General features: G+C 34.9%; 1 protein-coding gene across 3 annotated transcripts; it reads left to right on the forward strand.

Moving 5' to 3' along the window:
- The first annotated feature begins 266 nt into the window (after positions 1-266).
- LOC112284850 (BTB/POZ domain-containing protein POB1) lies at positions 267-5,773 on the forward strand. Of its 3 annotated transcripts, none has more exons than XM_024525161.3 (7): positions 267-1,374; positions 2,205-2,381; positions 3,080-3,207; positions 3,414-3,477; positions 3,658-3,937; positions 4,396-4,972; positions 5,186-5,773. In XM_024525161.3, exons 1-7 carry the CDS (start codon positions 1,185-1,187, stop codon positions 5,420-5,422), a joined length of 1,653 nt encoding a protein of 550 aa, XP_024380929.1. In that variant the 5' UTR covers positions 267-1,184; the 3' UTR covers positions 5,423-5,773. The 3 variants fall into 3 exon arrangements, with proteins under 3 accessions (XP_024380929.1, XP_024380931.1, XP_024380930.1); XM_024525163.3 differs by having other exon boundaries at positions 608-1,317; XM_024525162.3 differs by having other exon boundaries at positions 1,040-1,374; positions 3,089-3,207.
- The last annotated feature ends 9,097 nt before the right edge of the window (positions 5,774-14,870 follow it).

Here is a 14,870-nt window from a genome sequence, read left to right on the forward strand (position 1 = left end):
GATAAGACAAGTAATCAAGCGCCACTGCCATGAGGGCAACGAAGAGGGTCCGTCCAATGGGGCTAGATCTGACGTGGCGTGCCCCCCCTCACGAGCACCAAGTGGGTAACCAATGAGGTCGCGAAACTGTCTTCGGGGTAACAAAAAGTCCCCGTTCCCACCGCCCCCACGCAGGGCCTATTTAAGCATGGGCGAGACGGGACGATAGCGTTTGCTGCTGGAGCTACTTCACCGGCGCAGAAAGTTGCAGAGTCGTCGTCGTCGTCGTCGTCGTGCGGAGACAGAGAGCGAGCGAGCAAGAGAGCGAGAGTGAGAGAGAGTGTGAGAGAAGTTGGGCCGGCTACGGAGGATGCTTCTGGTGCCCCTCGTGTGCGCGCACGTTAACTCGGGCTCGTTGTTGCGCGGTGGATTTTGTTAATATTTGGTGGGAGTGGCGCTGCATTCCAGAGGCAAGCGGAGTTATTAACAGGGGGGGGGGGGTTGGGGGAGATTGATAGATAGATAGGTGGTAGAAGAAGCCCTAACTTAGTTGGTGTTTCGTGGTTATTGTCGGTTACGAGTTCTCGGGTTTGATTTCGGCCTGTAGGGTTACATTTTTGGGGGGCGTGCTAATTGGATAGCGGGAACAGGGGCAGCAGGGTAGGGTTGGGAGTGGGTGGTTTGAGAGAGAGGGAGGGAGACGGGGGGTGAGAAGGTTGTGGGATGTCGTAGTTGGAGGGGGTGGAAGGAAATTGTCGTGATTGGGTTTGTGTTTTGATTGTCCCATATCGGGGTTGGGTTCCGTGTCGTCGTGGTCCGGGATTGTCGGTTGGGGGAGGAAGGATAGAGAGCGGAGCGGAGGTGATTCGTGGCTGTGTGTGTGTTGTGTTTTTTGTGGCGGTGTTGTTTCCCGAATGAGTGAGTGGATGCATGAAGCGAGTGTGAAGATGGAGCTGTCGATGGGACATTTCTGATGTGGAGCAAGTTAGGGTGTGGTTCTTCTTAGAACTTGGGGCGGTTTTCTCAGGAGGATAGCTTTCACGAGCAGCATCGTGGATAGGCGGATTGCAGAGGGGTTCCAATTTGGATGTAGGGTGGCAGGATTGAAAAGGGCTTGTGGAGAACTGTGTTTTTAGCTGAAAATCTGTAGAGGATGTAAGACCAGCCTCAATATAAAGACTCGAGATAGTGGGCTTGTTATCCACATGGATCATGAGGGTTGCAGCAGCGGGGGCACGTCAGCCCCAACGACGTACACTTTTGCATTCAATGACAGCAATTTTTCGGATCGGGTGCTTCGAATCGAGGTGGTGGCCGCATCGGAGAAGAACGATGCAGGTAGTACAAGTGCTAGACAGAAGAAACGGCGACGTGCTGATCGCAATACTGAAGCAGGTTTGGTCTGCGGTCCGCGTAGACTTGAGTAACATTTTAAAATAACTATATTCTTTACGTGTCTTTGTTCATTGGAAGAAAGTTTTCCCTGAATAAGACTTAGATTCTGCGAGAATGATCAAAAGGGTGAAGATTTATGTAGTGATTGAGTTGGGACTGTACCACCCAAAGTTCGAGAACGTCCTTTTATTCGGTTATGATGGAGCAGTGTATTCACACCCTGATTCTATCCCGATTAGAAACCCGTGTTGTTACAAGCACGTCGTTTTTGCGTATCAATCCTGTTACCACTTAAGGTCAAGGCAATTCATTTTTGAATTGTACTGCGGATTTTGTCCCTTGGATGGAATAGTTTTGTCTGCAGCATGTAGTAATTCAGTTCGAAAGATCAATTGTCTTGATATTTTTACCGGAGACGAGTTATGTCGTTGCAAATGACACATCGTGCATTCCATCTCTCGACCCCAAACTAGGCAAAACCTAGCGTATTTTCAACATTCCATTTTCCACAATTGTGCTGACTTTGACACAGCTGACATGTTCTGTAATCGACATGGCTGACGTTGACATAGCTGCCTCGATTATTTCTTAGAGTCTTTCGTTGTTGATAAACCGGAAAGTAGAGCATGGTTGGGTCCCGACAATGGTAGTGCGGGGTCCCTGTTAGCTGCGTTCTCATTCAACTTCTGAAACTTGCGGTCTTTTGAGTGTTTAGCAACTTGTGTTTTGTAGTCTTTCGTGTGCTTTTGAAAGAATTATGAAATTTTGCGTGCTGTTTCATTACTTGTGACTCTGTGGTGTAGCTCGTGACTGACATATTTTCATGACAGTTGTGGAGGGCGTGTCGAAGTTGTTAGGCGGTGCGTCGGAAACTCAATTAGGAGAAGGACAAGAAGAGCAGGTCATGTATGTCGCTGAAGATGTGGCACCCCAAGAAGCTGATGAGGAAGCTGTAGCCATGATCGAAGAGACATATGGAGTTACCAGTATGTTTGGGGCACCTGGAGGTATATTCTCGATCTTGTGCGGAAAACTGAAATAATTTCATGACGTTACTACTACTACTACTATTTTCTCTAACTTTCAAGTCCCCCTTAGAATAGCAGCCTTCTAGGAAACTGAAAAAGCTTATAAAAGATCCTACCTAGAACCACTTATCATTTCTGACGATCATGACATTATCTGGACACGGTAGCTCAAGCAATTTTTCCTCATTGACGTAAAGGGTTTCAAGGATCATTGGATACGAACTCAACAGAGTCAATCCACCTGAATAATGTTAGAAACACAGAATAACGTCCTAGCAGAAAATCCTTTCTATATCATAACTATCCGTGTCTGCAGAAATAAGATTAGTTATCGAACATTTAGCTGAAGTTGGCTGGGTTCGATCTATACTTCGATATAGTCTAATGAGTGGGACTTCAGGTTGTTATCATTGACGAAGAATTTAGATTATAAACTAAGGAAATTTGCTTCTATTTGCGTTTTGAGCGGACCTTGTACGTGTAACGGTCTTTGTCACTGCTGTGATTATTGATTTACTTTATCTTCGACGAGTTGGGACGATGGTCATCTTTTGGTTGAGACGACCGTTTGAACTAGTAGAGTTTGCATGTGGGAAGAAATGAGGAGATGTTGGCCTTTTTAGTGTCAAATTGGACCAGCAGAAAGTCATGATAAATCAAGTTTAGTTCCTGAATAGATTTTGCAGGGGAAGACGGTGGGACATCTTCTGGATCTTGGAACATGGACACAGCTGTTGTTCTTAGGAGCAAGACAGTACACATCAGCTCTGCCATTCTGGCTGCCAAAAGTCCCTACTTTTACAAGGTATTTTCTGATTATTTTTCTCCAGATTCGTGTCGCTCCAGGTCAACTGGTAGTCAGTCTGTAATTTTCTTAAATAATCTTTTAATTCGAATTTTATTTTGTTGCACAACATAGAGTGTTAGATGTAGCATATCTATCTACTGCATCAGATGCACTGTGTGGGGTTCTTATTCTCTAATTATTAACTTAGTTGCTTCTGAGTGAAGCTCTTTTCGAATGGGATGCGAGAGTCTGAACAACGTGATGTTACTCTGCGGATCACTCAAGCAGGTGAGCATGTGCATTGTGTTCTTTAGTCTTCAGTATCCTTTCCATCAGTGCCCTTCCGTACGGTTTTGTCTTTGCAGCAGACAATTGGGAGTAGCTTGATTATATTGTATGCTTCGATATCTAGTCTCGTCCATGGTATGGCTGCTTCGACTTAATGTTAGACGTGGTTATGATTTGCAGAGGAAACACCATTGATGGACCTGCTTCAGTTTATGTACAGTGGAAGGGTTCAGGCTAACACTCCATCCACTGTTTTAGAAGTCCTTATGGCGGCTGATAAATATGAGGTGGCAACATGTATGCGATATTGTAGCCGCTTGCTCAAGAACATGCCCATGACGTCAGAGTCTGCTTTACTCTACCTTGATCTTCCATCCAGTATTCTTCTTGCTGAAGCTGTACAGCCTCTGACAGAAGCAGCCCGTACTTATTTGGCTAATCACTACAAAGACATTACGCGGTGGGGGTCCAAGCTTGTCCTGTTTCTTTAGCCTTTCTGTTTTAGAAATCTTTGTAATCTCATTGGAGTTATTCTCTGAGTTTGTCGTAATTGTATGTTATGGGACAGGGTAGTTAGTTATAAGGTCTATCATGCACATTTTTTCCAGAACAAATCCCAGGTGTTAGGAAGGGCTACATCTTTTTGTGTTTTTATTGTCTTCTTTTTCTTTTTCGATGTTGTTTCTCCCGGATTTTTTTTAGCGACTAAAGTTTTACATTGCAAAAGTTCTTCTATTCCTGCAATTGCTTTGTACTCATTACCATGATTATCACTGTGATGTAAATGATGCTGAGGGACAATAGCAATAAGTAACTGCAGGAAAGGGTCACTACAAGGGCTTTCATAGTATCTTTAAACTTTAGATTTCTTGACTGAGTTTATTTGATTGATTGGATTTTGTGGTTTTTCTTTTACAGATTCATCGATGATGTCATGGGCTTGCCTCTTGCTGGAGTTGAAGCCGTGTTGGCTAGTGATGATCTTCAAGTTGCCAGTGAGGACGCAGTTTATGATTTTGCCGTACGTTGGGCACGCCATCATTATAACAAATTAGAAGATCGCCGAGAAGTTTTAGGTTCCCGGTTGGTTTGGTTGATCAGGTTCCCCATGATGTCAAGCAGGAAACTTCGTAAGGTGTTGACTTGCGCAGACTTTGAACATGAGTTAGCATCCAGGTTGGTCCTCGAAGCACTCTTTTTTAAGGCCGAGCCTTCACACAGGCAGCGTCAGTTGGCCATGGAGGAGACTATGCACAAACGCTATTGTGAACGGGCATACAAGTACAGACCAGTGAAAGTGGTTGATTTTGACACATCATCTCAGTGCCTTGTGTATTTAGACTTGAAGATTGATGAATGCCGTGCCCTTTATCCTCAAGGGCGTGTCTACTCTCAGGCTTTCCATTTAGGTGGTCAAGGTTTTTTCTTGTCCGCCCATTGTAACCTGGATCAGCAGGGCCAGTGCAAGTGCTTTGGACTCTTCCTCGGGATGCAGGTATATGTCGTGCACCCGCAGCGAAGATCTCAAAATTCGTCATTGCTGTTCGTAAAGCCGACCTTAGTGTTCTGTACTTTCCATTCCTTTTTGTCTCCAGTTTTTTACTTCTGGTCTTTTGTGAGACTTACAGAGGATGTCTTTTCTGATTGGCATTTGCATTCGCATTTGCATTTAGAGCTCTGAAATTTTATCTGTCACAATTTTTGACAGGAAAAAGGCTCTGTGAGCTTTGCCGTTGACTATGAGTTCGCAGCAAGAATGAAGCCCACATGGGAGTTCATGCCAAAGTCGAAAGGGAGTTATGTATTTACCGGTGGAAAGGCAGTAGGGTATCGGAACTTATTTGGAATGCAGTGGCAGGACTTCATTGCTGAGGAGTCGCCTTACTTCCGTGATAGTATTGTTCATCTTCGGGCAGAGCTTACCATCAAGAAGCCGCCAAGCTGATGATTCTCGAATGCTTTGGAGGAACTGTACATTTTCAGATGTAAAAAACAAACAACTCAACAAGTTCAAAAGCCTAGATGCTTTCATATTCTGATTGATGACCATCCTGATATGAACCACGCGGATAGGCATCAACCCCCTCTGGTTTTCGCTACACCTAGCTGTTTTGAAAGAGACATTTTGCACGGTTTCATTGGTTATTTTAGCTTTCTAGGAGGTTAGAGTCATGTGTTCTTAGGAGGCGTACTCTTATAAAGAGTTTACATGGAATAATCAAACGATTGTCCTGTCAACGAGTCTTTTGTAGGGCTTTGCTCCTTCTGATATAAATGGTATTGTGCATTCCTGAAATCTTATCCTTCCAATATTATGCTTCCATTTTCTTGAATTTTCCTTCCCAGCAGATCTGGTAGAACAAAGCTTTCAACTTGGGTTTTGCCTAATCTCACAATTTGTAGCAAGAGATGTCTAACCAAGACGCTGAATCTTGCCCAAGGAAAGTCATTACTGGAGAAAGGTTTTCTTTTTACCAATTCTTCAAAGATCGGCTAACTCAAAGTTACCTCGCCTCCAACAGGAGATGGCAATCTTTCTCTGCTCTGTTAAGTCTAAATATTGACTGCAACTATTGACTACATTGTCATTAGTTATTCCAAGATAGAAAATTCGTCTAAAAAATGAGGCTGTGGTCGAGACTCAGGGAGAAACTACTCAGTATTGTATCCAAGAGAGAAACTACTTAGTATTGTACCCAAAAATGATGAATCTACATAACAAATGTTTATACAAAGATTTCAAGTAGGTCCAAATTGTTTTTGGAGCTCACTTACCTTGGTAACTTAATAGTGAAGTAGTAATTCCTCATCTCAACATGGAATAATATAACAACCATAACTTTTTAATAAAAATTGGCATGCATACATTGGTGTAGCATTAGACTTGTGAGTCTTTTAATTCAATAATCATAGATTATTTATTTTTTATGCACTTTCATGTAAAAGTATAAAATTTTGAAAAAATGGACAATATTAAGTTATTATATAGCTTAAAAAAATTATTATCTTTTTACTTCAATATAAATTTATCTATTTGTAGAAAAAAATATTAAAATTTAAGGTTTTTTTTAAATATAGGAATGTATTATTCTTCTTTATAATGATATTATTATAAATCTAAACTTAATTAAATATTATAAACACATTCAAGACATATGAAAGAATATCAAAATAATATAATCTCTAATTCAACAATGACCAATTGAAGTACAAAGCGATCTCATTATCTTTAGAATTAATATTGCTTGCTACTTGCATTTGTTGTAAAATATACAATGTTTTTGTCTACAAGAGCAACAAAGCACTGAAGTGGTCTTAAAAACTTAGAAAATTGTGACTTAAAAAAAAGAGATTGCTCTTTTTTCTTTTTTATTGATATTTTTTTAATTTTAACTTTTTTTTGTTTTAGATACAAAAATAGAATATACCTAATATATCAATAGAATGAAGATGATACAAAAGACACTTTAATTCCATAACATCCAAAAAGATGGGAAAAAAGATACTACATAAAATACTTATTAATACTTCTAAACAATTGTACTTGCATGAATATCTAGACTACATTGTGGTATTCTAAAGTTCTATCTAATTGCCTTGTGTTTTGTGGAGCTTCACAAGCTTATTTCCATCAAAGATTTGTTCTTTCTTTTTAATAGGAAAATCTCATATTAAATATATTTATCTAACTTCTTTCTTAAGAATTTTCAATTGAGTTGTCTATATTCTATAAGGCCTTGTTGTATTAGAGTTTTAGTATGGAATTCACTTTATACTTTTTCAAATAAAAATTTATTTCTTTGAATCCATATGGTCTACAAATAGAGCCTTTTTAGCAAAGACCATATGTTACAAAATCAAGGAAGGATATTCAAGTTAATGTTATAGAATAAAGACAAGTCAACCAAGTTAATGAGAAAGTGACCACAAGACTATAGGCATGGTGCATGTGAATTCCATCATTAATTGCCTTCAATATTTTTTGGTGTAAAATCCATAAGTAATAACAACCATCTAATTGGCAACTAGATCATTAAAATAAGGTAGTAATTCCAAAGATGTTAACTTTTTTTTAGTGGATGTGCCATGATTAGAAGACTTTCTACAATGAAGACAAGTCTAATTTCAAAGAGAAGAATTGAAAGGAAAGATGTCAAATATGCCATGTGTCACCTATGATGACATTAGTTATATAATAGTATGATAGCTACCATTTTTTTTTTTTCACCACAAATAAAACATGAAAGTCCATCTATCATGGATATATTATATAGGAGACCAAATAAGAAGTTGAACAAAAGAGTTTCAATATGAAAGCTAACAAGAACTTGATTAAATCTGATGAATATAAGATCAATAACAAGAAAGATGAGCTAAAGTTATAAAAGATATGTTGTGAAGAGTGAGGATTTCTTTAGCCTCAACTCTAATATATACTAGGTATTAGGAAGCTTCTTGAAAAGTTCATATGTTGCTTGAAGATGAAGCAACTTTAGGAAGCTTCTCAGACAACTTTTTTAATCTTCTTAAGACTTTTTAGAATTTATTAAAATATTTTAAGAAAATTTTAGAATCTTCTAAAATATTCTAAGAATATTTTAAAATCTTCTAAAATTTAATAGAATATCTTAAGAATATTCCTAAAATTTTCTTGTTAGAAATCCAAAATATCACTTTTCCTTCTAATTCTAAGTTCCATGAGGAGCATGAATTTTATATCTACATTCTTTCTTGTATACAATATTTAAGTAACTTCATAGAAAAGTCATTCTAAAATAGATTTAGAATTTTGAAGATAGTGTCAATTAAACTCATGTATTTTTTGCGGCATATTAATTAGGTTTTTTATTAGTTTCCATGTATGTTCATTGATATTGTAGCCATGCCAATGAATAAAATACTCCAACTTGCATCTTCTTTGCTTAGAATTAAGGATCTTTTCTACGTCATATTTCACATGATTATCTAATTCAATGCAAAGCAATGATGCTTGTATTCTTCTTAGAATAGTTGATTCCAAATAATCCTCTAAGAAATAAACATGAAAGATTGGATATATCTTCATAGATGTGGGTAGTTCCAACTAATAAGCCATTGGATTGATTTACTTTTGAATACAAAATGGCCATAGTCTTTGGTAGTCCAACTTATTGCAAGAATGATTAGTCTTTATATTTCGTCAAAGAAGCCATACTTTATCTCCAACTTGAAAAATAAAGGATTATTTTTTAAATTTGTATGAAGTTTCTTTGTAAGAATCTTGAGCTGCTTGTAAATGGAGCTTTAAAGTTATTTGGAGCTATGAAAATTGTTTTGCAAGATCTTCAACTGTTGAATTTTTATTCTTTGATGTACATAACAAATCAAGCTTCAAATAGTAACCATAATTGGAGTAAAATGGTATTTTCTAAGTCAAAGTATGAAGAATATTATTATAAAAAAAATCTACTAAAGATAAATATAAGGTTTAATCAACTTGTTGATGATTGATAGTACATCGTAAATATTGCTCCAAAACTTGATTGACTTGTTCTATTTGACCATTTGTTTGAAGGTAGAAGGAAAAAAAAAGTTTGATATCTACCTTTAATATCTCAAAAAGAGATTTCCAAAACTTTGATATAAATTGAGGTTTTTGATCAAAAATGATGTCATTAGATAGGCCATGATATTAATATATATTATGAAGAAAGACCCTTCTCATTTCTTCTCTAAAAATTATCTTTTTGCATGGGACAAAATGTACCATCTTTATAAGTGGATCCATAACAACATATATAGTATCATACATAACTTATGGCAACAAATTAGTGATGAAATCCATTGATATTAAAGTCCATCATTTCTTTGAAATTGGTAGTGGCTGTAGAAGTTTATAAAGATAATATTAAAAATTCTTGGATCTTGAACAAATGTCACATTAAAGAACAAAATCCTTCACGGTCTTTTACATTTAATGCCACCAAAAATCTCAAGAGATAAGCTCCAATGTTTTATTAAATCCAAAATGTCTTGCACCTAGAAAATCATGACGAATTTAAAGAACATGAAGTTGTATTGGTTCTTTTAGAATATATAAATGATCTTCAAAATACAAAAGATCTTCCACAAATTTGAATTTATTGTTGATAAGGCTGCTTGATATTACAAACTAATGAATTCTTAACTATCATTGTACAAAATTATTCAAAAAAACTTAAATTAACAAGTGTAACCATAGTAATAGCACAAAGACAAAAAAAAATTGGCTTCAAGAGAGTGATATATTACTAATCAAATATTGCTTCTCTAGCATATAGAGTAAGATATGATCTCTTTGATAAAAAATTTGATAGTCCATGCTACTTTTTTAGTCAATATGTAATTACAAAATCAAAATGAAATAATAATATATTCCAATAAGTTGAGCGGCAATTCAAAACCCGAGCTAACATGAAATATTCTAAATTTTTGTAATCCGTATATATAATTATAAGATATATAGGATCTTCTAATAAGTAATACTATTCTTAGAAAGAATCTATAACTATAAAAAATTATTTATTGTAAATTTTATAATTAATCTTGACAACTATAAAATTTTTAGAATAGAATGTAATTGGATGGAGCTTTCCATCCTTTTCCAACTATGATAGTATAGCTTCTAATGCAAAGTCAAAAGCATCAATCTCCAAATAGAAGGCCTTCATGAAATTTGAATGTAATAATATTAGAATTATAATAAAAGTTGCCTCTAAATCTTAAAAAGTCTTTTGTACTTGAGGTATGTATTGCAATTTATCTTTGGATGTCAACCGAGTCAAAAGAGTAGAAACTTGGAAATAATTCTTGATAAATATTCAATAGAAATTAGCAAATTTAAGAAAATATTGTACATCCTATATTATCTTTGAAGTTGCCCACTTTATTACAACTTGAACTTTCTTTGGGTCCATCAACAAGCCTTCATTGGATATAATATATCTAAAAAATTCCACTTTTGGCTAATAGAATATACAATTTTCCGATTTGGCATATAATCTTGCATCCTATATTTTTTATAAGACTAATCTCATATGCTATTCGTGTTCTTCAAGAGTCTTGGAGTAGATTAAGATGTTATCAAAATAACAAATAACAAACTTGTTTAAGAATTCTCAAAAAACATCATTCATTAAATATTGAAATATAGTAGAAGCATTTGTTAATGCAAAAGGTATGACATTGTATTCAAAATATTTGTATTTTGTTTGAAATATTATCTTATATTCATCTCTTTCTTTAATCCATAGCAAATTGTATGCTCTATGCACATCTATTTTAGTATAGATCTTAGCTTGACAAAGTTGCTCCAAAAGCCTTGATATCAATAGTAATGGATAATAATTCTTCACCATTATTTTATTCAGGCTGCAATAATCACACACATTTGCAAAGATCCATCTTTTTTCTTCACAAAAAATATTGGTGCACATGTTAGAGATTTGGAATGTCATATAAAGTTTTTTGCAAGATTTTTGTCAATGTAATCCTTTAATGCCAAAAGCTTATTGTGTAATAGATTATAAATTGGACCAAATGGTGGTTGAGCCCCTTCTTGAAGATCGATGGCTTAATCATATAATCGATGTTCCAATAATATGTCGATATTTTGTTTTTTTGAAGACATCTTGAAATTTCTTATATTGCTCTAGGATACCTACTAACAAACTTACTTCTTCATGAACTGGAATTGCATAAATAACAAATGATATATTTTTTTTAGCCATCTTCACAAAAATCCTTGTTTTTAAAAATAAAAGCTTTATTATTCATGAATTTTTGATAAATTTTGCTCAAAGAGATTCAATAGGAAATTCAATCTTATAAAACCTCTAATGTATAGATAGATCATATCTTTCTAACCACAAAAGTTCTAGAATAATAGAATTAGATAGAGTTCTAATTATATTAAATATTATTTTACTATTATGGCCTTGAAGTGATATTTTTAGTAATATGGTCTCATAAATAATATTGATTGAAGATAAAGATCAGCCATTTATTACTTCTACATATACAAGTTTTGACTTTTGTACTAAAAGAATTTTATGAAGTTTAGAAAATTCCTCATCTAAAAAATAAGCAGATGCTCTTGAATCTGGTAAGGCATTTGTTTGAAGTTTTTATGATCTAAGAGATAAAGATATAATAAAATAATAAGCACATTGGTCAGAAAAAGAGGGATCTTGATGAATTTGAGATATTAGAATGTCTAGCTATATAGTTCGTATTGTGCCTAAGCCTCCTCGTTTTCTTGAATGATCATACTCCTAGTTTTGGTTGTACATTGTTTCTTTAGACAATTCACAGATTTGTGGCCTTCTTCTCTACAATACAAGCATAAGACTTATTCAAATTGATGATTCTCTTCTTCTAATATAAGAGGTTTAAATTATATTGTATCAATTTGCATAACTTTAACTCCCAAATATAAAAGTAATGTATTTATTGACGCATCAAAGTACAAATTTTCAATGCATTATTTTGTCAAAGTTTATAAGCATTGATCTTGATAACATTGAAATAATCAATTATTGTACTTCACAACTTTTTTGATAGCTTCATTGAGTGTTTGAGAATCAAGTAATGATAATAGTAGGTCTTTCACATCATTCCTTAATCTCCAATAGAATTGGCTCATAAGAGCTTGTTCATCCCAATTGATGGTTCAAGCCAATTGCTTAAAATTAGATACATAAATTAATGCAAAGCATGATCTTTAATATAATGAGTGAATCTTTGTTGTCATCCATTGAATCTTATCATGTTCTTTAAATGCCTCTGCAAATGCTTCTAAGAAAGCTTTAAAATTACTCAAGAGTAGAGATCTCTTCTCAAATAAAGGAGCAAACCAAGATAAGATTTATCCTATGATTAAAGTTCCAACTACACCAACTCGTGACTTCTCTATTAGATAGCGCTTAGGTTGTAGAAAAGTTACCAATTGAATTTGGTTAACATATTCTCAAAACTTTGACCATGTGTCATCCAATTTTTTTAGAAGACTAATATGAAGCTCCTTATATTGTTGAATAGATCAATTTTCTTATTGAAATACATGTGTTACTTCCTCTTTGCATATAGAAGCTTGAGAAAGTAATTGCATCACATACTAACCAACTACAAGTCTTGCATCACCATGAAATCTTACAAAAAAATCCTCAATTTCAGCAATTCTACAAACTAAAGCATTCAGTGTGTTCATAATAACATCTAACTTCAACTAGAGATATTCAACCATACTAACATCTTCACCTCCAGCTACCTTGAAAGAAAAAAAAAAAGAATTTCTAAACAATAACAATTTAAAGGAGGATACTCCTCAACTTCTAGAGCGCTTAGATGCCTTGAAGTAGAGGGATAATCCACTCTCTATCAAGAACGATGAAGCTCTAGTATTGATAAGAGGGTAGTCTCTATAAACTATCTTGGATACAATATATAAGAAACCAAACAAGAAGTTAAATGGAAGAGTTTCAATAAGAAAGCTAACAAGAACTTGATTAAATGTAGAATACAAGATCAATACCAAGAAAGGTGAGCTAGAGCTCTAAAAGATATATTGTTAAGATTTAGGATGTCTTCAATCTTAATTTCAATATATACTAAGTATTTGAAAGCTTCTTGAGAAGTTTCCATATTACTTGAAGATGAAGCAATCCTAAGAAGCTTTTTAAACAACTTCTTTTATTATCCTAGAACTTTCTAAAATCTACTAGAATATTTTAAGAACCTTCTAGAACCTTCTAAAATATTCTAAAAATCTTTCTAAAATCTAATAAAATATTTATAGAATATTCATAGAATCTTCTTGTTGGATGTCTATAATATCATCTAATATAATTGCCAACTTAGAGAAAACAAATTCATGAATAGGAAGATGACATGGAACACAAATTTTGGAGTACTCTTGGCACTCTTGTTCATTCTTGCCTTCTAACATCAAAATACTACTTGACAACACATCCTTCATACAAAAAATTGTGAGATTTATCTTGGTATCGAGTATTGTAAGTATCTCATATTGCAAATATACATAATCTCTTACAAAGAATCTTTATAATTGAGGTTGATAAGCTCCACTACAAGTGTGAGCATATTGTAAGGTGTTACAATATTGAGCATTTGACAAATTCTCTATAGCCATGAGCATGGTTCTATTAAAAACCTTTGCTTAAACATACAAACATAGTTGCCAACTTTGAAGAATTTTGTGGTATAACAAGTTCAATCTATTTGTTGAAATGCTCCACTATCACCAACATATATTTAGCTTCATGTGGAGTAATATCAAGTAACTTAGCAAAATCCAAAGACCAAACAATAACCCAAATTCATAATCAATGTGATAAGATGCCAAAACCTTCTTAATAACTTCTTTTGATTCCATTTGTAGAAGAAAGGTGGCATAACTTTTGAAAAATCTTGGTAGAAAGAATTCACTTAAATTATACAAAATCAAGTACAAGTACTCACTTCAACTAGAGATATTGTAAGATTTGAGAACCTCCCTTTCTTTATTAAGGTCCATTGAGAGATTGGCACATGTATTAATTGTGGCACCTCTCAAATATCTTAGCATTATTTGCCTCTTGTCTCTTTTGACACATTAGGTGTAGGAAGGCATGGCACCTAAAACAATATTGTCTACCCTTTGCTAATCCTAACATACACAACAAAAATGATGATGAATGAAAAAGAGAAAAGAAAAAAGAAAAAACTAATTAGTACTCACTCCATGTAAAGATTACTCACTAGATTGTGCAACACATCCTAGGCTACATTGACAATGAACCAAGGTCAAGCACTTGCAAATCCTGAAGTACTGGCTTTTGCAGTGGACCATTGCAACACTTCCAGTCTGCAACAAAGGCATTTGGTGGTAAAAAATGAATACTTTCACAAACAAAACACAAATTTCTGACATCCCATTTCTAACAAAATTGTGAACAGCAAAGTTAACCCATAAAGACTCCTCTTTTGATGCCTTTGAATAGTTATTAATTCAAAAAAGACTCTACAAATCACTCACTATTACCATATTGGTGTCATTATTTTTCAAAAAAAAACACTGATATTATTAGTTCAACTAGGAAGGCCAACCACCCCTGCACTTATTGCAACCAAGCAGGACATTAATACTGGTAAGAATGAGCACGACCCAGAAGCAAAGGTTTCAGCATTACAGAATCCTTGACCGATACTGAAGATAACTCGAGCTGCAGTGCTCATCACTGTGTCTTAATCTTTACAACATTGCTCTTCACTTGAAGTTTTCATGGCTTGAAATTGCCTAAACCTGGGCGTTGTGGTTCAATCAGCCTATTCAAGGCAGCTGTGCATTAACAGGGTGAAACTGGTTTGACAGAATA

This window comes from Physcomitrium patens, chromosome 7, assembly GCF_059467195.1.
Source record: "Physcomitrium patens ecotype Gransden chromosome 7, ASM5946719v1, whole genome shotgun sequence".
NCBI lineage: Eukaryota > Viridiplantae > Streptophyta > Bryopsida > Funariales > Funariaceae > Physcomitrium > Physcomitrium patens.